We start from the raw sequence: 24,409 nt of genomic DNA, 5'->3' as shown, positions 1-24,409 counted from the left end.
TTCCTTGGCTTTTTCAGCTTTTCCTGCTCTTCGAGCTTCTCCGTCCCAATCGCTCGACAAGTTTTCCGATTTGTGCTTCGTCAGTCACTTTTCATTCTGACAGGTCTGTCAGCTGCAAGTTGGCAGCTCGGCGTGGAAAAACTAGGTGCCGATAGCGTCTCCTGTTGGAAGTGGATGGATTACCGCCTGCGGTTGGGGAGGGGAAACGCTGAAAATTAAACTTTAATAACAATTACACAACCATGAAAGTATATAGAAATTTACTTACTCTTGGAGCTACAGGACTTGCAACCAAAAAATGTGTTTTGGCTCTGAATAAAAAGGTGAAAGAAGCGCTGGCAGAGCCCAAGGAAAGCGGAAAGACCATTATTTCCCAATCAAAGCAGAATTAATTAAATGCTCAACTATCGATAAATTTTAGGAGCTCACTTAGTGTTGATAAGCTGGTGCGAAAAAGCATTTCGATTGACCAAAACGCGTTCCTAATCAGTTTTAGTTCGTCGAGCTGCCCACCTCAACTAAACTTGTTCGTAATCAGGCGACTTTAAAATCCCTTCCGTTTCACCAGCACCCACACATACCCCCACCTACCCCACCTGCTCCACTTGCCCCTCGTTAACCCCCACGAACATCCGCAGGATGCGGGCCACTCGTCCATAATGGACTCCGACTTGGCCACCTTAGGTTTTGGCCAGGGCTAAGCTCATTACGTGCCACGCCTCCAAATACAATTGCAAACTGCTGTGGTGGTGGTCGAGAATGGAAATTATGCACTGAGAGAAACGGGACGAAGGCCAACTGTTCCCTTCATAAGATGTAATCATAGGTATTGCCGAATTCCCGTATAACAGGGTAGGGACATATAATAACTGGGCCTCTGTAACTGACATATGAATAATACGGGCCAATTTGCAGTGTAGCTGATGGAGGGTGGCTCCTGGTGTTGATAAGAGTGGTTTGAGTCCTGCTCGTGGCTCGTGCCGAAATTAATTGATGCGACAATGGCTGAGCAACGACTAACTTGGGCCTCCAACTCAATTCAGGCCGCCACATCACGAGCTCATCATCATCATCATGGGTTGCAGGGGGCAGGAAAATTAGGAGGATGAGCAGGAGGATGAGGAGGAGGACGAGCAGGAGGAGGAGCTGCTGGGATGGGAGGTGTGGACGCCATGTGGATGCCGCATTCTGAGGGCTGTGCAATTTGGCGTGCGGAATTTCATTAGAGCCGCCGGAGCGGCCAAATCAAAATTTAATTTATGCTGACATTGAAGTGTCTGTGGGGCAATTAAATCGACAGCGGGGCGTGGCAGCCGCCTCCGCCGCCTCCGCCGCCTTTGTGTTGATTAAGTACCGCCGAGCAATATTTTAGCATAATGATGTCCTGGCACGCAGCCTGTGCCTCATCCGTTTGGATTTTTCCGTGCCCGCTCCTTCGGTAAGCCTTTCACTTGAGCCCCTCCAACGGGCCAAAGGATTCGGACCGCCTTTGATGGCTGATGGCCTGATGGCCTGATGGCCTGATGGGCTGATGATGGCTGCGCCTGATTAGCCGCGCGATTATCCTTTGTGTCCCGGGATTTACGACAGCTAAGCAAATTTTATTCGAGTTTTTTGACTAATTTGCTGATGGCCTCCTCGACGAACCGTCAAACATTTTGGATTGCACATAGTTCAGTTAGCAGAAGGGGAAGGCAGCTACACGCTTATGTTTAATGGCCGGAAATATGTTACGGGCAATCCAAAAATATACAAATTGATATACTTTATCTCAAGGGCGGACACTTCTCTCGGGATTACACATTTTTAGATGCAATTTGTCTGTGCTATCAAATGTATATTTTGGCAAGGAGTAGTTGCTGAAAACATCCTTGCGCGGCAGCGCAAACTTTGCTCAATTTTTTGTTAGCTTAAAGGGGTATTCGGCGGCTAAGTAGCAAAAGATGATTTTACGCAGCTAGAGATACTTTGTAGACAGATCCGCTACTTTACTGTTCAGTGGCTTAAAGTACTTTACGTTTTCTTAAACTACTTTTCAGTTGTTGCATTCTGCAGTAACTTTTTAAAAGCTGCAATTCGGCTGCAGTATACTCACTGGCATCTAAGTAGATACTTCTGCGCGGGTCAAGATACTTTTGTATCTGGAAATTGTGAGCGAGCTTAAAGAGTTTGGTAGGTGCTGTGGCTTGGATTCACTTTTTATTACCAGTTCGGAATAGGAAACCAACTTGCTTATTAACTCTTCTGCCTTTTGTCCTTGCCAGTCCTTCTAATCCTTCGAGTGAACCGCGTTACCCACTTTTCCATTTGCAGGACACTCCACTTTCAGTGCCTTTCATGTCATTTCCGGCTTAATCGCATAAAGAATTTCACTCTTCAAAAGGAAACCCTAAACAGCTTGGGAGTTGGTTTTGGTGAGGAATGATTTTCCTGTCTATTTTGCATTCATTTACGATTCTCGTTTTCCCGTCTGCCACTCGATGGTTTTTAGAGCCCGCATCTGGCCGAGTACGATTTGAAATGGTAGTGAAAGTCGGAGCTGTAATTAGGCTCCACAGCTGATTGGACACGCCCACTTTTAAATCGGCCATTCTACTAATTAAGTGCGAATGATGCTCCACTCATGGAATGACTACTCCCCAGTCCAGCCCACTTTTCCACAGGGACGTGGCGTTGACAATGCGGCATCGTTTACTGATTTTTCAATTGTCCCCAGCCGTCGAGAGGGAAAATCCTTTGTGGCATTGCGAAATGGCACTGAAAGGAGTGGGATTAGGAGTGGCAGGGGCAGGAGCAGGGGCAGGCATACCGATTCATTAGCATTATGCGGCCACCAAAGAATTCCAGGAATCCTTTCGTTCGCCCAGGTCCTGATCCTGTCCAGTCTCAGGTCAAGTTGAATTATTTTAATGATCAAGGACTAGGTAGCGGGAGAGGTGAAGGTGTCGCATTAGCATGCATTACATCAGCACGTCCTGTTGGTCCTGTTCATCCTGCTCAGTCCTGTTTTGGTGTTGGCGTTGCTGTGGCTGTGGGTGTGAGCATCCTGTAATTACTTTATCCGACATTCGTGTAGGATTTCCACTATTTTCGGCTGGCTTGACATAATAGCACACATATTTGGGGGACAAGGTGAGCAGAGGGCGGGGGGAAATGATGGAGATGGGCGTAATTGTAGCCAACGCCCGCCCACACAATTAGACGCCTTGCACATTCTCCAAAGCGACATAAATCATAATTACTGGCTCGACCTTCCCCACACCCTCTACTGGTGGGGCGGTGCAGAGGGGGTGGCTGGGCGGTGCCGAGCGCACTCGAGTGAAGACGTTTATTAGGCGCCATTACCTCGGCATATAAAGTGCTTTTGGAGGCACTGCGTCCGTGCTCTCGGCTTCCTCCAGCGATTCCTCCTACGGTTCCTATTCGACCGAGTGTGTTTTCTGGACCACTACAATTGATTGCACTGTGGTTATGGGTCGGGTAATTTGTTGGTGCCGTTTCGGTTTGCTTCCTGTCAGCGATTCCCCGGACTTCTCTTACTCCGTTTCTCCAATTCTCTTATTCTCCTATTCTCTGGGTCCCCGTGGCGGAAAGTTTCCTCTTGCTTTGCAAATGCACCTGATGACAAACTTTCTGGCCACTATTGAAAAATAGTTCGGAAACGGAAACTAAAAGCCTTTCATGGGCCCCTGGCCTATGTAAATAGCGATTAATAACAATTCGACGTTTATTTTTACAAATTTAACCAATTTATATACTTTGTTGTAGTTGTAGCCTATTTTTTATGCTAAATGTAACAAGAAGCTAAAACTATCTATCTAACCTGTAACAGCAATTTGTAGGATTGACATCACCTTGAATCCGTAATAATACAACCAAACTGCTTTCAACTTGGTTTCTACTTGAGCGGATTGAATGTAATATATTGTAATAAAAGAGAAAGTTATATAAATTGTTAAAGTTATATAAAAGTTGTGGACTCTTTTATCGAGTTTCCAACCTAAGTTTATGACACAGCAAATTTGATGTCATTGAAGGGAATTCTTATGTTCGACTCGAACTTGCCTCCTACTTTTTGTTCTTTATTATTGTTTATTTTGCTTTTCACTCGTAGCTTTTGGTGGCTCCACGGGTCAGTCGCAAATGAAAATTTAAGAGGCGTACATTATTTATCTAGCTTGCTGCTGTTTTTTCACTGCCATCGATTTACGGCTCTGTCAGCCTGTTTTTCACCCAGACCTTAGTATTTAGTTGCATAATTAATAGATATTAATTTGTTGAAAATGAAACATTCGCGGCTTTTGGCTGCTGTCTGTCCGCTTAGTGGTTTTTAATTTGGCATCGGGCATTGAATGGCGACACTTATCAACGCGTTTGGTATTAACCAAAATCCAATTAGACGTATGAAACACGAGCCCCTGAAAATGGTTGCATTGTTGAGGTCAATCGGGTCAATGGAATTCATTAGCCTCATCACATGGCGTAATTAGCCCGTGTTGGGGCCCTAACACACAACAGATTCAGCTAGCCTGCAGAATTGGTAGGAAGCATCAAAGAAAATAGTTGCAAGCGTAGAGGAAAATGTGTAGCCTACTTAAGGGGGCTGCTTTGGCCCGAAGCAAGTATCTATGTGTGTGTGTGCATGCAGGCGTTATTTAATTAATTCAAAGCCCGTTTGGTATTTTCGAAAGTTGATTATCTGCTCGCCGCCCCTTGTCGTTACATAAGTTTTTATCAGGGCGAAATTGCCTAGCTGTTGCAAAGAGGCAAACAGAGGGGGATTTCCCACACTTTCCCTGGGGTCGGAAAATGCTAGCATAGGTGTAGGGTGTAATTAGTTTCCAATTAAAGACCGCCAACCTCTGATCAAAGCCGAGTTCTCCAACTAGGGTGTATGACAGGACTCAGGACTGGGTAGCCAGGACTTCGAGCTCCGCCACTTGTTGTCTTTGTGCGCCTGTTTGTGTTGTGACAAGTAAAAACCCGCAAAGTGTGTGTTTACCTTTCCAAAAACCATGGCAGTGGCCCCAAGTCTGCGGAAAAACAATGAGCGCAGCCGGAACTCTTTAAAAGAAAAGTTAGCATCGCTGCTTTGCCATTCAAATTAGCCCTTGATCATTTATAATGCACAGCCACAAAGTGTGTTGCAAACAGGTCCTGCAGAGAGGAAAAATGCCGAGCTGCCGAGATTGCCGGGCAATGTTTTCACTCTTAAAGTGTTTCCATTTGGCATAAATTGCACAATAAATTTTTCAATTTCTAAAGAAGTGCTTTTATGAATTCAGCATGTCTCACTTAAATCTGCCCCTTATTGATCCACTTATATTCATAATTGATTGGACTAATAGTGAGGCAATTTTCAATTGAAGCTCTGTATTTTCTCCAGATGTAGCCACTGTAGATGTACAGTCCCATTCTGTTCCCCTGTTTTGTTCTGTGGCCGGCCCGTGTTTACATCATTTGCAATTCCCAGTCGGCCAAGTTGAAGCAGTCTGGCTCGGACTGGCGGGGTCTGAGAACCGGGCTCTAAGAGCAGAAAACTAGGTTTCAGGTTAATTAAATTTTATTCTAGTTGCCGTCCAGCCGGAAGAGGCGGTGGCCAGGCCGCAGATCCCGCACAGAAAGGCCTTTCAGCTGGCCAGTGGTTGGGTCGGCGGCATCAAGGGAGCAACCACAACAAACGTTTGTTTCCAGGTGGGCCACACCGGGCGTATACGTGATGCAGATGAGGCGCACCCCTAAAGGCCAGTCACAATTGTGTGCGTCAGCGTGTGCGTGTGTGTGTGCGATTGTAATACACTTCTGCCACTCGTTCTAAAATTCATGATGAGCTCCTTATTATTGCTTTGTACTCGAACTTTTCCACAAGAGCAAAAGTTTCCTATTTTCCGCCGTTGTTGCTTGTTTTGTACTGTTTGAAGCCGAAAGGTGGTGGCAGCAATTGAGTCGGTTTTGTTATTATTTTTTTCCAGCTCTGGCAAAAGTTTTCAAAATGCAATCGATCCGAGTTGGGCCAGCAGTTGCTGGCGCGGGGAAAGCAACCTCACGCGGAAGGGTATGCAGATCATATCCGGTGGCGAGTTGTGAGTCATTACCCCAATAATACCCCACTGCATATTGCCTGGCAGCCGCTCATAAATCCAGGGAGCCTTTGTTTAAAATTTCATGTAGGGAAGTCCACTCACTCACGCTTTAATGTATGCATTTAAGTTCCCACTCACATCGCCTAGCTCGAATGGAAAAATGACTTCAGATCCTGGCGTACAATGGCTGTCACATAATATATTCAATTATCCTGAAAAAAGGGGTTGCACTTGCCGAATTACAAGACCCAACGAGTGCGATGAGGGGCTCAAAGGGCGCCAGGATGCAGGACGCTGGCTGGCAGGACGAGGAGCGAAACAATCATCCATCAGCGGACGCAGGATAATGCAATTGAGCAGCAGCTGTCTGCTTGGACACGCCCCCACTTCACACGCCGCCCCTCGAGCCGCCCACGTCCTTGGGCACATCCTTGAAGAGCTGAGCAAAGCACAAGATAACGGAGCCCGACTGACACAATGATGAAAGTGTGACAATGTAAATAGTCACACACACACACGCACACTCTTGCCGTGCGAAAGGATATAAGGAGAAGGTCAGAAAAGGGGGCGGCGTGGGAGTGGCAGGACGAGGCAGGACGTGCGTGGCTTAGCACAACATTTCCGCTTTCGTTTTCCATCTGTTCGAGCATCAAATTCTTTGCTCCTCCTTTGGCGTGCAATTTTCCATTGGAAAACGAAGCAAGCACTTGATGCATGTCTCTTTCACTGTGTGCCTGCACAGCGGGAAATGGTTTGTACTCTGTAATCCTGCCACATTTCGATATCACAGATATGTGATACAGACAGCCCATTGTGTCTGGATGTATACAACAATGGGCTGTAAGCCTCCAAGTCCGACAGTTTTCTATGCGAAACGAGTTTCTGGTCTGCATTTCTCTCACTGTACTCTCAGCCATGTGTGGGTGGGTGTGTGCGTGGGCGAAATTGAAGCATTACATTGTCGACTGCTGATGGCATGCTCCTGCTCCTGCTGCTGCTGCTTCGATTCTCCTGACACCTTTCACGCTTCAAGGAAGAGAGGGCAAGGGCAGCAAGGACCCGCCCTGAACCTAATCCTGGCCTGCAGCTCTGGCAGGAGCAAGGAGCCAGGAGCTGATAGGTTGCAGGTCCTGCTCTTAGCACTGGCTTCGCATCCTGGCTGCCGCTGGCCTCATTTGCAGCTTTCGAGTTGCCGCACCGTTTCACGTTAGCTTGTTATGCTTTTATGGCGACCCTTGTACTTTTTCCATTATGCCGGCAAGTGTTGTTCCTCCTGCTCCCACCCACTCAACCCCTCAACCCCTCAAATTCTCTGCCCACCCAGCTAACACTCCGTTCGCCCAACCCTTTGCTGCTGTTGTCCTTGGGCTTTTATTGCATGTTTTATGGAAATTTTCAAACATTAGACGCACTCTGCACATCAAACGCATTTAACGCATTTCAGGTCTTCCACTCTAGGCCTTCCCCCACCCCCTTTGGATATGCTTACCTTTCCGCCCACTGGGCCAGCCGTGTTTGTGTGTCCTTCGTGTACGCTGTCAGCCAATTTAGATGGCCCAAAACGCACCTGTGCAAGTCATGAGCATGGCTCAATCTCTATGACTGCACTGGCAAAAAAAATGTAAGCGGGAATGTATGAATGTAATGCTAATTGCCATAACGTGTTGCTTGTGGAACCGAGTTGAATTTGTAGATTAGGCCATTAGTGATATTTGCTTGTATGATGTGATTAAATAAATATAATAGCATCGAGATAGCTGGGAGTATCATTACTTTCTTTCTGTTTACCGAAGGCTTCGCTTTCCCCTGCCAGTAAATCTCAAATCTCTGGCCCCCACAACGCTGTGCATTTTGGCTTTTCGAACATGGAACACAAACTGCTAATTTGGCCTGATGTATTGCTCCAGAGACATCCATCAGCAGCTGGAGCTCCACTTCTCGCCTCCTGGACATCTGTCCCCCGAACCCCGATCCCCAATACAATGAAGCCAGGGGCCTAAAACCAGAATTGATTATGTGAAATTTGTCTGACGGTGCGAGTGTGCGTTTCTGCTTTCGTTGTGTGTGTGTGTGTGTGCGTGTGTGTGTGGGCCACAAAAATGTTTTGAGCTGTCTTCCGCAAATCGATTCTTCGGGGAACTATTTGTTTCGATTTTCGTTTTGCATGCGGAATGGAAACGGACAGGAGATAACCGAGTTGCAGATATGATTCAGTGCGGATCGGATGAGTTTTGAGTACAATAGCTGGTCCATGATTCATCAGTGCTCTTAAGCATCATAAATTCAGTTTGATTGCCAGATTGCCTTGATATTCCCCGAGTTTTCAATGTGAGTGCCGTAAACTAAAATTGCCCCAATTAAGTGTAAATTAAATAACTTTCACGCCGCCCATTCAATTCGCAGACAATACTCGAACGCATTAGTGCGCTCATGTGATGAGGCGAATGAAAAAGGATTGGATTGCAAGCCCCAGTTATTAACAGCAGTTAATCTTCTCACCTGGTTCAGCCCGAATAAGTGCATTAAATAAGTTCACCTGAGTGGCGAGTTAATCGACTGTTTTTTTGGGCAAATGTAACCGTCAAACTGCATCAATTAAGCGACATTGCAAAACGCTTGTTGGTTGGCAGCAATGTTGCAGAAGCCCCGTGGCTGAAATATTATCGCTGGTCGGGTTAATTCAATCAATCCGCTGGCCCAAATGCTATTAATTTTGTGAGGCTGAACGGGCGGGGGAACGGGGCGAAAAGTCGGCTATAAATTCATTTATAACTTTGATACGGGGCAAGCCAAATGGCCACACAATGTTTGTCCGAGTCAAATCCACTTTCACTTGACACATAAATTGAGTTAAAAGGAAAATGCCAAATTGAATTTTATTTACGTTGAACATTCACGCTCGATTTCACACACGAAACAAATCCGCTCGATGGCAGCTCGAAAATAAAGAGAAAATCAAAGAAATCAACAAAATCAAAAAAATGGAAGGAAAAACCAAATCTGGGCAGTGAAAACCCACAAAACACATGTGTGAGCCTCGGTGGGCCGGAGGTCCTTTAAGTCAGCAGAATGAAATTTACATGAGGTCCTCGGATGAAGTCGCATCTCATTGTTATGCCAAGACATTGTCGTCATCAAATTATGGGCATGTAAAAATAGTTGCCATCCTCGGCCATATTGTTCGGCATTATGTAAATCTCTTTGGCTCAGATCCTGCGTCCTTTCCCATGAACAGGCCTTTAATTGCAGAACAGAGGGCGCGCCAGCGGGTCCTTTATGGGCGACATTAAACGAGTGTTAACGATGACAATGAGCGGCCAGGATGTGAGGTCCTGCCACGTGAGTCCTTCGGTACGTGAGTCGCGCCGAGTCCCGAACTCATTATGATTCGTCTGGTGTTTTGCTATTTTTATAGACACTTGCCACTCCGCTGGGACTCCTAAGGCCCAGGAGTCGGGACCTGGGACTCATGACTCAGACTTCAGGACACGGAGCTTAGAGCAACCGGCGAGGCACTTCATAAATAATCAGATTTCTGGGCGGGCAGCAGACGAATCCGGCTATGGCGTGTATTGAACCCCGTCCAATCTCTTGACATTTGCGCCGTCTTCTCGGTGGGAAATTTCCGTTCTGCCCGGCTGACAGCCGCATTTTCATACACTCATATCCGAAGCCGGAAAATTGTATATGCTTATGCGGCGCTAAGCCAGACAGAGTCTGACAAATCCATGGGTAGTTTTCAATTGCCTGCCATTTCAATTTATTTGCTTGTTTTTCCCCCCAACTCCAGCACTCGCCCTTAGGCGGCATTTTTTCGAGGCTTTAAATAGAAAATGCTGTCAGCAGGGGCATCAAATAGTGTTCTGAAAAGGGTTCGTCGTGGGCCCCAAAAAAAACCCTAAAATAGGAGACATTTTATATTATTTATGCCGCTCAAATATGTATTACAAGCAAACACATCAGGCCATGCAATCTTTAAAAACATGTATCTTTAAAAACAGTATCTGCTAACTGCATGGTTCGAATTTCACTTCATTTAGATACCACTGAAGCTGGTAAGTTTACCAAGTTTAGTGGCAGCTCTAATTGCGTTAACTGGCTGCTTTAAAGCGTTGCCTGTATCCCCAGAACGCTGACAACCCCAAGCCGAAGCCAGATACAAGATACTAGATACAGTGGAAAGGATTGCGGGAACAGCCCGTGCAGAGCCGAATGCTTGGCAGGATTCGGATCCACCTCCTGTCCGCTGGCTCGCTCCTTTTGTACGCCTCGCTTGTCTAGAATTTGCTGTTATTTTTGTCATTTTAAGTGCTTTGCCAAATGCACACGAATCGCTGCAGGCGCAGCACGAATATTTCGCCGAAACACTTGTGGCAGCTGTGTATGTGAGTTTTTGGCACAGCAAAGGAGCGAGCGGTGGGTTGGAGGGGGGTGGAGGAGTGTAGCAGGTCCTGGCCCGGAAGCGCTGAAGAGGCTGGAGAGGGGGGCGTGCCGCGACCTACAGCAAACATTGGCCAAAAACACAAAACGCGGCGACCAACTTTTAGCCGCCTTTGGCTGCAGTGCGAAATCAGTTTTGGGGTTTGACGGGGGGTTATCCCCTCTCAACAGCCCCCCACCCCCCCGGGGAGTAGGCCCGAAAAAAAGAATTTGGTAAAGGAAATACTCAAAAAAAGCTTTGCGGCTTAGTGCAAAAAGTAGCCGGAAAATCCACAGAACAACAGAGCTGCCACTGCTGCTTTATTTGTTTAAATTTGTTTAGAAAGTTTCGCTGTTTTTCCGGCGGACCTTCAAGCGGTTGCGAATGGGAATGGCCTGGAAAACGGCATGCCAATGATGAAGTTATTGATGGTGATGATGGAAAATCGCTTACACAGCTGCTGCTGCCACCGCAGCTGGCGGGGAAAATGGCTGGGAATTTCCCGGCAGCACTTCGCTCACCGTCGACTTTCCCTTTGAGCATTTAGCTGGAAAAATTCCTTTAGCGGCCGGGGGAGAATCACTCATTCGCAGCGTTGGCAGACGCACATTTTTTAGCTTTCTTTTCCGTGTGTGTGGGTGGTGTTTTTGCGCTCTACCCGCATTCTTGCCGGCGACAAACAATAAAATACAAATTTGCTACTTTACTTTACAGCAGCGCATAAAGAAAACAACAAACGGAAAGCATTTCCATGACCTCATGTGGTGAACCCAGACGACTCACAGTCGGCATCCGCGGCAGAGGGGCAGAGGGGCGGACGGGACGGGCGGGGGGCGGAACCCTTAAGTAGGTCGCAACAAAATAAAAAGTTTGTTTGCCAGGGCACTCCGCTCGAGAATCGCATATAACATGGCTTCGACGGCGGCCCCGAATGCCAGGATACCCTAGGAGGTTGCGGCCAGGCCGCAGGACGAGGCAGGATAATCCCAGGAATTGACTGAAAATTATGTGACAATAGAAACAGGATTAAGGCAGCTGCAGCAGTGCTCAAAAATCTCCTTACACATTTTATGGCCGTGTGCGTGCGTAGAAGAAACCATTTTACGGAGGGCCTCTGCTGTAAATAGATGAGAAACATACAGGATACTTGAAGATATGCATTTCCTAGATGGTCTACATGCCCAAAAGCCAATGATAATTCCATTTGAGTGTTAAAACTGTTTCCTCCGATGACTTTACATTGGGCGATCCAAAGCTGTTGTAGTCGAAAATCCCCTGGCTGCCAAGAAAAATTCTATTTTAACTTTATTGCCAACTTCAAACTCAATCCAATATCCCCAATTTCCCGACTCTCAGCTGGGCATTTTCCCGGTACCACCCACCACGCCCCTCGACTGCCGCTCGCCCACATTGAATTCCCTGTTGATTTGAATTTAAAAGTAATTTTTTATATTTCGCCTGCTTTTTTTGCTGTACTTGTGTAGTTGGCATATTTGCAAATATTTGCTGTCGCTGCTGTCGAGACAACGTGGCGGATGCTTAATATTTCGTTTTGACTTTATTTGTAGCTTGTTGCATATTATTTCCCCCATTTCTGTTCCGTTTATTGTTTTGGCGCGCACAAATTGAATTTGTCACTTTGGCTCTGTGGATTCGCTTAAATTGTTGCCACGCAAAACGGCAGCTGCATGGATATGCAAAATATTTGTGCACATATGCAGTGGCGGATAAAAATGCGAAGCGCTAATAAATTAAATGCAAATTGGGCGCGGCCCGCACTTTTAAGCCAAAACGGAATTTATTTGCTTAAATTGTGCGAGTGGCGAGGGGCAAGGGGCGAGGGGCGAGGGCGGCAAGCAAGGATGAAAGCGAATTGAATGGAAGTTACTTTGTGGTCGCTCCAGCGGGGGGAGGAAAAAGTTGTGGCCAAAGTGGTTACAAATCAAATCAAAAGACCCGGCAAGATGAATGGGTGGAAGGAGGGGCAGTCGACCGAGTTATAAATTCATTTGGCCAACAAGGCGATGGAGAAAAACAGCAAGCAGGCGAGCGCCTTACACAGTGGCAAAAGAGGGTGTATTTGATTTGGTGAAAATACAAGCAGAGGAACGCCATGAATATTATAATGCTCGCACTTCTTTAAGAGCTCCAAAATGTATGCAATAACGCCTGTCCTGAATGTCGCAGTATTTTTCTTTCTATGAGGAAGTGATGTATCACTTTTTTCTTAGTGTCCTCATCCTTTTCCTGCTTCTCCGTCTAGTGCTCAGCCCCCTTTCCTTTGTCTTCTTGCAGGACTCGCTGCGGCGGCCGCCTCCACTGGGCATCCGGATGACTCCGGTGATGGGCCAACCCTGTCGACATTCCTGTCATCATCGTCGCCATCGCCCTCAGCATCATCAGCATCCGCATCCGCATCATCCCCATCTCCAGCTCCATCCAGTATTTCATCGTTTGCGGTGGCGCACGGGCCGCAAACGGAAGCCACGAATCACACTTTCAAGAGTTTAGCCTTCCTGGACGCGTCCTTTGGCTCCGATCTGTTTGCCCAGACGGACGCGGAGCGGGGGCGGAGTGGCGGCGGGGCGGATGAGGAGTCGCAGGATGCGGACACCTCGCAGTCGCTGCCAATTTTCGACTTTGGCATGCCGCGCAACATCACCGGACGCACTGGCCACACGGAGGCCATAATTAAATGCCGCGTGGACAGTCTGCATGATAAATCGGTGAGTCCGGGAATGCCCTTCCCTCCCCCTCGAGTCCTGCGGGCGCAAAGTGATGAAGATGCGTGCCAAGGACATCAAGTATATCATATGTATGTGCACTCGTTAATCAATTTTTGTCGCCCTCTTTCGCCTTTCGTTTCGCTCAACAGGTATCCTGGATACGGAAACGTGATCTGCATATCCTGACTGTAGGCACTGCCACCTACACCTCGGACAAGCGATTCCAGGTGGGTTCCATGTCGCGGGAGTCCTCCGTTCGCTGGCTAATTGAATGCGATGCTTAACTCGGGTCTCAAAGTCAGCAGATACAGTGGCTCACTGTGTATAATGAAATGTGGGGAAATGATACTCTGAAGGGCTCTCAACTCTCAACGAATTTTCCTTCCGACACTGTGGATAGTGATATCCCCACATATATTTGAGCACGAACACTAAGTTACCAGCTGTCAGCTTTAGTTTACGTTGTACCTGTAAATCTATTCCAAAGCACCAGGGGCATTGCCCAGATCCACTCACAGATTAGCTGGCAACACAGCAAATCCCGATAAACTTTCCACCTGGCATTAGCCACAACCTAAAAGCTAACTCCGGCTCTCAGGGGAATTATGGCCATAAGGCCACTTTCATTATGCATGCATAAACGATATTTCAATGGCTAATCCAGCTCATAACTCAGGCAAGTCCGCAACCAACTCTCAGCCCCTCGACGTTGTTTTTATTTTTGGCCACTGTGCTGCAGTTGCAAAACGGGCGGTAAACAAACAAACATTCAATTGTATAATTGCTTAATTTCCATGAAAAAATGCGAGAAACACACACTGGCAGCCGTGCAAATTGTTGCCTCAAAAGCGAATAATTATTCCGCCGAGAATGGCAGGACGTATGGAAATGATGCGAGCTGAAGCGAAATCTGTAAATCTGTAAATCTGAATTGTGTCCTGGCAGGTGACTGAATCGAAGGACTCGCGGGAGTGGACGCTGCATGTGAAGTCGCCGCTGGCCAAGGACAGCGGCATCTACGAGTGCCAGGTGAACACGGAGCCCAAGATGTCCATGGCTTTTCAGCTGAACATCATCGGTGAGTGGTTGTGGTTGTGAGTGAGTGGTAATGCCGCCCAATGCCATTTGAGTCTCTAAATAAATTTAATTTTATTGCAATGATTATTTGAATGGGATTTGCCGTGGCCCGAATGTTTACTGTTTACCTCTTCGCCGCCGGGCTTATTAAAAATGTTAATTCACTTGTCGGGCGGCGGCTCCTCGCAATTATGATTATTTCATCCTATCCGAAGGGGCACCGGTTTCCGTTTCGTTTCGTTTTGTTTGGCTCGAGCGCCTAGGGGCATACATTTTTAATTTCGCATTTCGGCCCATAAATAAATAAACAAATAAAAAGCGAGGTCGAGGTCCTGTCACTCCTGCTCCTGCTCCTACTCCTGGTTTTTGGGCCCAGCAGCTCATGGATCGCATGGAGCTTACATGGCGCCGTAGTCGCTGAGTTAATTAGCATGTCAACCCGGCGGGATTTCGAGCACCGATTGGAAATGTATTCGGCGTTTTAATGAGCCATGCATAATGCGTGTGTCCGCATATAATTAGCAGGCAGTGTGTCACCAGTCACCAGTCACCGGTCCGGTTTCCTGTTCTACCATCGCAAACAATGTCTATTGTGTGCATTAGTGACTTCGAAATCTACCGACGATGATTAATTGATGATGGCCTGATTTCGAAACGACATAATGGGTTTCTGGTTGCAGGGAAGTGGATTTCTTAATAACATGATTTATATTCCACACTTTGTCGTATCACCTGCAAATTTAATTTAAAAAATTAAATTTCTAAATTTGAATGCAGATTTTTAGAGAATTGCACCAGAAACATGTTGAGGTATGCCACTTCAAAATCCGATTGAGATAAGTTGAGTTATGGAGTATAGAAGTTCAGCCTTAGGACATTTCTTAATTTATTTGAATTTCTATATCATCACATCAAAAAAATTCCAAAAAAATAAAAAAAAAATAAATTTCTAAATTTGAATGCAGATTTTTAGAGAATTGCTCCAGAAACATTTAGAGGTATGCCACTTCAAAATCCGATTAAGATAAGTGGAGTTATGGACTTTAGAACTTCAGCCTTATGACATTTCTTAATTTGCTTGCATTTCTACAACATCATACATCAGAAAAATTACAAAAAAATTAAAAAAAAATAAATTTCTAAATTTGAATGCAGGTTTTTAGAGAATTGCGCCAGAAACATTTTGAAGTATGCCACTTCAAAATCCGAGTAAGATAAGTTGAGTTATGGAGTTTAGAAGTTCAGCCTTGAGTCATTTTTGAGTTTCCACAACATCATCACATCAGAAAAATTACAAAAAAATGAAAAAAAAATAAATTTCTAAATTTGAATGCAGATTTTTAGAGAATTGCGCCAGAAACATTTTAAGGTATGCCACTTCAAAATCCGATTGAGATAAGTTGAGTTATGGACTTTAGAACTTCAGCCTTGAGTCATTTTTGAGTTTCCACAACATCATCACATCAGAAAAATTACAAAAAAATGAAAAAAAAAAATAAATTTCTAAATTTGAATGCAGATTTTTAGAGAATTGCGCCAGAAACATTTTGAGGTATGCCACTTCAAAATCCGATGAAGATAAGATGAGTTATGGAGTATAGAAGTTCAGCCTTAGGACATTTCTTAATTTATTTGAATTTCTATATCATCACATCAAAAAAATTCCAAAAAAATAAAAAAAAAATAAATTTCTAAATTTGAATGCAATTTTTAGAGAATTGCTCCAGAAACATTTAGAGGTATGCCACTTCAAAATCCGATTAAGATAAGTGGAGTTATGGACTTTAGAACTTCAGCCTTATGACATTTCTTAATTTGCTTGCATTTCTACAACATCAGAAAAATTACAAAAAAATTAAAAAAAAATAAATTTCTAAATTTGAATGCAGGTTTTTAGAGAATTGCGCCAGAAACATTTTGAAGTATGCCACTTCAATTCCGATTAAGATAAGTTGAGTTATGGAGTATGGAACTTCAGCTTTTGGTCATTTCTTAATTTTATTGAATTTCTACATCATAATATCAGAAAAATTATAAAAAAATGAAAAAAAAATTAATTTTTAAATTTGAATGCAGATTTTTAGAGAATTGCTCCAGAAACATTTAGAGGTATGCCACTTCAAAATCCGATGAAGATAAGTTGAGTTATGGAGTTTAGAAGTTCAGCCTTATGACATTTTTGAGTTTCCACAACATCATCACATCAGAAAAATTACAAAAAAATTAAAAAAAAATAAATTTCTAAATTTGAATGCAGATTTTTAGAGAATTGCGCCAGAAACATTTTGAGGTATGCCACTTCAAAATCCGATGAAGATAAGTTGAGTTATGGAGTTTAGAAGTTCAGCCTTATGAAATTTCTTAATTCGCTTGCATTTCTACAACATCATACATCAGAAAAATTACAAAAAAATTTAAAAAAAATAAATTTCTAAATTTGAATGCAGATTTTTAGAGAATTTCGCCAGAAACATTTTAAGGTATGCCACTTCAAAATCCGATTGAGATAAGTTGAGTTATGGACTTTAGAACTTCAGCCTTGAGTCATTTTTGAGTTTCCACAACATCATCACATCAGAAAAATTACAAAAAAATGAAAAAAAAATAAATTTCTAAATTTGAATGCAGATTTTTAGAGAATTGCGCCAGAAACGTTTTGAGGTATGCCACTTCAAAATCCGATGAAGATAAGTTGAGTTATGGAGTTTAGAAGTTCAGCCTTATGAAATTTCTTAATTTGCTTGCATTTCTACAACATCATACATCAGAAAAATTACAAAAAAATTAAAAAAAAATAAATTTCTAAATTTGAATGCAGATTTTTAGAGAATTGCGCCAGAAACATTTTGAGGTATGCCACTTCCAAATCCGATTGAGATAAGTCGAGTTATGGAGTATAGAGCTTCAGCAGTGGGACATATTTTTGAATTTCTACATCATACATAAGAAAAATTACAAAAAAATTTAAAAAAAATACATTTCTAAATTTGGATGCAGATTTTTAGAGAATTGCGCCAGAAACATTTAGAGGTATGCCACTTCAAAATCCGATGAAGATAAGTTGAGTTATGGAGCTTAGAAGTTCAGCCTTAGGACATTTCTTAATTTTTTTGAATTTCTACAACATAATACATCAGAAAAATTACAAAAAAAATAAGTTAAAAAAATGTTATAAATTTAAATGCAGATTTTTAGGGAATTGCGAATCTAGTATGCCCTTTTACTCTACGAGTACCGGGTATAAAAAAACACAATTACCTACGCAAAATGTGATTGCTGCATCCCTCGATTGCCTCATTGTATTTTCGTTAATTCGTAATCTGAATCCGTTTAAAAAACAATCAATTTACGGATTGATTTTAAGGGCTGTGTAAGGCACTTTCGGGCTTAAGGTGACGCTATTAAGATGGCAATTGTTGGGTCTTTAAATCATCGGCACTTTGGGGCGACAAGTGGATGAAGTGAGGGGCTGCAGGATATATGGGATGAGGTGGGTGTGATAAAGGACAACTCGGAAGCGAGCTGCTGACAGGTCCTGTCGGCATCTGCTGTCAGCCACTTATGCAAATCAGTCGGCAATGCCTTTTTAAGTTTCCGATTATGCACTTGGGCGCAATGCATTTTTGTCTGTCCGCTTGTCACAGCAAGCTCCTTTCCTGATTTCCTGATTTCCTGCTCCGACGCTTACAAACGAATTTCCGATTACATTTTCTTCATGGCCGTATGCATTTTAATTTACGTTAATGAAACAATTTCCAAAGGAGCATGACAGCACTGTCCACTGGTCACTGGACACTCCGCGCTGGCCACTGCTGACAGCCTGGCAAGCTGGAAAACTGGCAAACTGGCTGCGTCCTTAATAACATTATCGGCATACGTGTCGTATGAGTGACTTTCGCAAGGCGCTTAACTCTTCGCTCCTGTGTCGCCTTCGTTGTCCATATCCTGCTCCTGCTCCTGCTCCTGCTCCAGCTCCTGGAGCTCCTTGCCTCGTTGTTGCGGTGCATTGCATTTAATTAATGTCATTATGTAAATTTATGCGTCCCACCCAAACGATTTTATTTTCCCTCAACGTTTCACAGTTTTTCCCATTTTTTTTTTTTTCGGAAACGAGATTTATGCCTGATATAAATTCTGCCCAGGGCGTAACGTCCGCCACGGAGCACCGTAAAATAACCAATATAAATATGCATAAAGTATGCCCTAAGATGACAATTTAAAAGGTTGTATTTATGCACGCATAATTTAAGAAAAATATATTCCCACCATATTTCAACAGCAATTAGCAGGGTAATTGATTGTTTAATCCCTTGAATGAAGGATACAAACAACGCATTCCGTAAACAGAACTTTCATCGTTTCTTTCACGACTTTAAAAATGTGCCGCTCTGTTATTTCAATAGGTTTTCATATGCAAAATGCACTATTTCCACTGCATTAAAGAAGCGTATGCAAGGATTGCCACAGTTTCCACTTCATTTAGTTTAAAGTATACTTTTCAGCGCATTTCCAAATCCCATCAACATTTTCGCAGAATTTAATGCGGCTTTTGCCTTGATACCATTTCTATTTTCGTGCTCGTCTAAGTGGTAATTACAGCCATTTGACCTTAGAGAAAGCCCACTTTTGGCCCGCTTTCTGCTCTAGTTTTGTTGCTGCTGGCAGGTCGCAGTGCATTTTATTTTCATGAAATATTTAAATTAAAAAACTTCATGCGCCGCCACACAAAATGCACGCAGAACTTTAGCGACAGCTGCTGAAAAATGAAGGAAAAATGAAAATCTGAAATGAAATGAAAAACAGTGGGTTTGGGCAAATTGTTGCTGCAGCTGCCTGTCGCCGTCTCTTTCCGCATTTGCCCTCTCCCTCCCTCCCTCCCTGCGTCGGGTGTTAATTGCCTTTAACGCAGTGACACTGCACAAACACTCTCCCAAAAGGGGGCGTGGCCGAGGGGGCCCAAGCAGATACAAATACACACGCACTTAATGGCGCAATGGGATTTTTTAACTCACACTTGGCACATATGCCACAGACGCAAACAAACAGCTGGAAAAGCCAGTGAGAATGGAAGTGAGCCGTGGAATGAAGCCAGATCTCTGGCAGACACTTTAACCCCCCGAACACCCGGCACCCCCTCTCACCGCCCCTGCCCGTCGGGAAACCCCTGAGCATCCTGCGACCCATGTAATCATCATCATATGCACTTTTATGAGCTGCTCCGTGGTCACAGTGGTTCAAAAGAGCCCGAATCGATTGAGGTTTACCTACATATTACTTATTACATATTACATATCACTTAGCACCTACAATACCACGGGATTTTAATAGAGCTAAATGGTTAATAGCCGTTTTGAAATACCAATTCTGTGCACATGAAATCCCACGGTGCGGCGATAGAGTTTTTTATTTCATTCGGCCACGCATGTCTCCCGTTTTTGGGTATATTTTTTAATTATTATTATTTGCACAGTCCAATGCATAATAAATATTATTATTAACCCAGTTTCGCAGGAGCAGCCAGTGCGACTTTCCACATGGGTGTGTGTGTGTGAGTGTGTGGCACCCACGCACACACACACTCGCACCCTGCCATACAAGTTCATTTACGTGTGTGGTGTGATTTTGCCACCAACTGCCCACTGCAGCCTCCCTTTTCGTGGGCTTACTTAAATTTAGTGCAATTGAAAAGTTATTCCATAAAGTTTTATGATTAAAAGTTTTTACGTTCATTCAGTTGGTTGCGAATTCGTTTTACGAGCGATTGCCCCAAATTGATTTCGGTTTCCCACCTACGATGCATGTTTTCCAATTCGTTTGTGGCTTGTTTTTGGCAGAAATCTCCCCGGATGCCAAGGCGGTCATCAGTGGGCCACCCGATCTGCACTTCAAGGCGGGCAGCGCCATAATCCTCAACTGCCTGGTGCAGCAGCCGTCGGTGAAGGACATTGGGCCTATATACTGGTATCGCGGCGAGCACATGATCACACCCTTCGATGCGGATGATGGACAGCCGGAGCCGCCGGCCGGCAGGAGCGAGCATCCCCAAAGGAACCCGGAGGACACGTCCCTCAATGACATAATGAGCGAGGTGGACCTGCAGATGGAGTTCGCCACACGCATCGCCATGGAATCGCAGCTGGGCGACACCCTCAAGTCCAGGTGAGTGCACCTCTGCCCCCCAGCTCCTAATTGAGTTGCTTCTCAGTGCGCTGCTTAATCCTCCGCAGGCTCCGCATCTCGAATGCCCAGACCACGGACACCGGCAACTACACGTGTCAGCCAACGACGGCCAGCAGCGCCAGTGTCCTGGTCCATGTGATTAATGGTGAGTCCTGGGAATGTGTGAGCGAGTGTGGCCTACACTGGGAACAATAGCTGACTAGTCTTACTCCCTTTTTTGCAATCCCACCTATGAGCTATGAGCTCCGATTGCAGAGCTCCAGGCCAAAGGATTCCCCATGTAAATCCATTTTGTTTTGCTATTTTCTTTGAGTGCACCAAAGCCTACGACTGTCGTCTCAGGTGCTGGCCAGGTCGGCATAAGCCTATCCGTTACACTGTCAGCCAGAAGTTGGTGCACAAAGGGTGGCAAAGGTAGCGGCTTCCCGAGGAGTAGCTAACCCCCAAGAGCAAACTATCATTTAGTAGCACAGCCCTTCACTTGGCAGATGGGTGAATAATTTTATGGCCAGCAGTGTAGCCAACGCCAGACACGGCCTAAAAACTAAAACTTTTCAGCCCCACTCCATCATTTGGTCGACTGTTTGCTCGGGAGTCTTTTGGGCTGGCATCCGTGGCGTATGAGTAATGCGAATGGAGGAGCACAACTCAGTGACTTGGCTTTGCATATTTTACACATAAATTAGACGGGAATTAAGACATTTTAAGCTGCGAAATGAGGGGCATAAACTTGACGCGTCTTTTGTCCGGCAATTTCCACTGTTTTTTATGACCTTTTATGGCAGGACATTCGCAGCAAATTGAAGGCCTCGCCCAGTCATTTCGCTCGTAGTCTTAGTTCTTATGCAGCATCAAATGTTAAGCGAAATGTCCAGCACTTAAGTTGTTAAGTTGTTTATTCAAATGAAATTGTTGTACGGACAGGCATTTACATTTTAAAGAGCCGCCATCCGCTGCGCCCACTACATCCTCCGCTGCAAAGCCGTAATAAATATGATTAAATGTCAGAAGTAAGTTGCAAAAAGGCACTTAATCATGCCCCACATGTGGCACAGAGGCCGCGAGTTGGGTTCGGGATGGAATGGATGGGCTGGGGTGGCGATGGGAGTCCAGATAGCAGACAAGACGTAGAAGAGGAGCTGCTGCCACTGCCACTGTGACTGTGGCTGTGACTGTAGCGGTGACTGTAACTGTGACTGGCGCTGTGACAGCTTGCATAAATACAGATAATAAATCAAAGGCAATAAAATTTTAAGAAAAATGATAAGGGCAAAGTGCTGGTCTAGGCGGTGTAAAGGCGACCAGGGAGATGCTCTACCGGGAGTTTCGCAAAGTGAGCGATATAATAAGTAACTCAAGCTAAGGCCGAGTGATGTCTTAATTTTTTAGGATTTATGGGCACTAGGAAAAGTTTAGATAACGCACTTGAAAGCCGCTTCCTTTGGGGCTGGCAAAAAATGATTTAGCCGAAATGGAATTCCAATTTCGTGTCTTATTTATGGAACCCCTCACCAGATACCCTGCCCTCGTCGAGCATATTCCACCCATTATTCATTGCCCACATCCCGACGCGCTGGGTCCTTAAAAATCAGTGCCAGGATGGCGGGAACGGGGGCGGGGTCGTGGGCAACGTATCCTTTGTGACGAGTCAAAACAAAGCATTGACAAATGATGCGCCTGGAATAACATTTGCTCGGCGAGAAAGGCCGCAGAAATATTGCGTATACGCAGACGCACATATGTCATTTATCTAGTCGGAATAAACAACAACAACCACGCCCCTGCTCCACTCACCCATTTCTCATTTCGCAGTCACTTCCAGTGCTACATGGTGGAAAATCAGTACCAAAGTCAGTTATCCATACTATATGCCATATGCTATGCTACTTTAAATCAAGAAACTTGCCGAAGTAAATGAGGAAACTTGTTAAAATGCAATGCATACTTATAAAATATTTTTAGGCGCAAGAGGATGCTAGCCACATCCATTATTCGCACAGCAATTGTTCGCAGTGTAGGTCACAATTAAATTAAGTTATTTGCTCATGGCGCTGTGCCCTCGTCGAAATTTGAATACACATGTTCATTATGCCACTGTTTGTCTCCCCAGATGAGAATCCCGCTGCGATGCAGAAGAGCGGGGCGTGTCCTTGCGCCCCCGGTCCGCTCCAGCTGCTCCTCCAGCTGCTCCTCCAGCTGCTCCGCCATCTGCTCCTCCAGCTGCGCCTGCTGCCGGAGCCGGAGTTGTTGTTGCTGCGAGCGGGACTGGCAGCTGGCAACTGAAAGCGCAAGTTGTTAGCACTCTAATTGCAGCTGAACGAGGAAATTATGTTCCATGACGTCGGAATTTTTACTCTGTGTGCTGTGCTGTTCTGTTGTTTTTTTTTTAGGAGGGGGCGCCAGTGGGTAGGAGGAAAATGGGAAAGGCAAACAAGGCAGGCGCTTTCCCTTTCAGGCGAATGTTTGTTTTCCTTTTAATATTTACATTTCATTGTGCAAAATGAGACACTGAGCCGGGCACGAGAATGCAAAATGCAGAATGTGAAATGCACGGACCGGAGGAGGAAGGGGCACAAGGCACAAAGGACAAAGGAAGGACGCAGGACGCAGGACACAGGACACAGGACCAGAAGGACGACACTCTGTAAATACCACAAAGATGCGGCCCCGCTCACAGATATAGTTACAGATACAAAAGTGTGTATTTTATTTCATTACTGCCGCTCTTTTATGAAGGAGCCGCACACGCATCGACTTTATAAACATTTCATGCTGTCTCAACAGCAGCAAAGCTAACCGAAAAAATGGAGGATATGATAAGAGAATGCCACGCCCCAGTCACCCACACAAGTAACACCCAAATACCCCAACACACACAAGTAACACCCACACTACCGAAAGATTGTAATATATATGAACAAAAACTCTCATCTGATCAACTAAAAGCAAAAACTTAATTATAAACACTAACTTGTGCGGAATTTATTTATGGGCAAAATGAAATTTAGTCACGCGGCACTCGCCGCCGAAATGGGAATGGCAATTGAATAAAATAAATGTGAATGTGAATGCGAATGCGAATGCAATATGCGGAAAGCGAAAGCGAATTGCGATGGAAATCAATTGCGGCATGCTCGACTAAGTTTTGTGTTGCACATGCGAGTAAAAGCATGGGTAGGCATGAATTTACTACACGTAAGCCAGTAAGCAGATTTTAGATAATTTATGTGATGATAAAACCAATAAATAAATCAATGGAATGAACTCTTTCAACAATAAACCGAAAACGAAACTAAACGAAACGAACTGATTCGAATCGAATCGAATTGAATCTGAATCTGAATTGAAACGAATCGAATCGAGTCGAGTCGAAGCAACGATTGCGCTTTTCATTTGGGGCTGTGGCAAAGTTTTAATGTCTTTCTGAAATGCGGTGAGTACTTAGCAGATGCACAATTTCAGTGAGTTTCCCAACTCAATTAGTTGGCAGTGATGGGAAACAAGTGAAAATCCCTTTGAAGAGCGGATGCCAGCGAACCGAGCTCACAGAAATGCAAATGAAGTGGTCGAAGAAAAAAGCAAATGGCATATAAATTCATAGGGATTTATTCACGTCATTACTGCAGCCGAGTAAATAAATTACGTATTTATTTGTGATGAGCATAAAGAAGTTTATATGCCTTTGATTTTTTCTTCTCTACAGATGTTCTATGCTATAAATATTAAAATCCCTTTAAGCCCTGCATTAACTTCCACCACACTTGGCCAACAGTCTCGAATTTCACAAATTATAATTGATATTTGCTGCTGCTGCTGTTGTGGCGGAGAAAAGAATAACGAAAATGTTGTTACGACAAACACTCGGCAGACCTCAAGATGGCGCCGTAAAAACGCCATTACTGTCTCCGCCGTGGAGCAACCCC

General features: G+C 44.7%; 1 protein-coding gene across 1 annotated transcript in view; it reads left to right on the top strand.

Annotated features, from left to right (window-relative positions):
• LOC6541404 overlaps positions 1-22,673 on the top strand; it is a gene marked incomplete at its 3' end in the record, with an annotated part of 43,691 nt that extends 21,018 nt beyond the window's left edge. The window contains exons 3-8 of the mRNA XM_026979372.1: positions 12,799-13,229; positions 13,379-13,456; positions 14,175-14,307; positions 20,141-20,465; positions 20,534-20,631; positions 22,597-22,673. Of these exons, the coding sequence (XP_026835173.1) occupies positions 12,799-13,229; positions 13,379-13,456; positions 14,175-14,307; positions 20,141-20,465; positions 20,534-20,631; positions 22,597-22,673 (1,142 nt within the window). The remainder of the gene's footprint in view (positions 1-12,798; positions 13,230-13,378; positions 13,457-14,174; positions 14,308-20,140; positions 20,466-20,533; positions 20,632-22,596) is intronic.
• Positions 22,674-24,409: the final 1,736 nt, after the last annotated feature.

Source organism: Drosophila erecta, unplaced genomic scaffold (assembly GCF_003286155.1).
Source record: "Drosophila erecta strain 14021-0224.00,06,07 unplaced genomic scaffold, DereRS2 tig00000055-arrow-pilon, whole genome shotgun sequence".
NCBI classification, from domain to species: domain Eukaryota; kingdom Metazoa; phylum Arthropoda; class Insecta; order Diptera; family Drosophilidae; genus Drosophila; species Drosophila erecta.
This window is presented reverse-complemented; position numbering and strand designations above follow the sequence as displayed.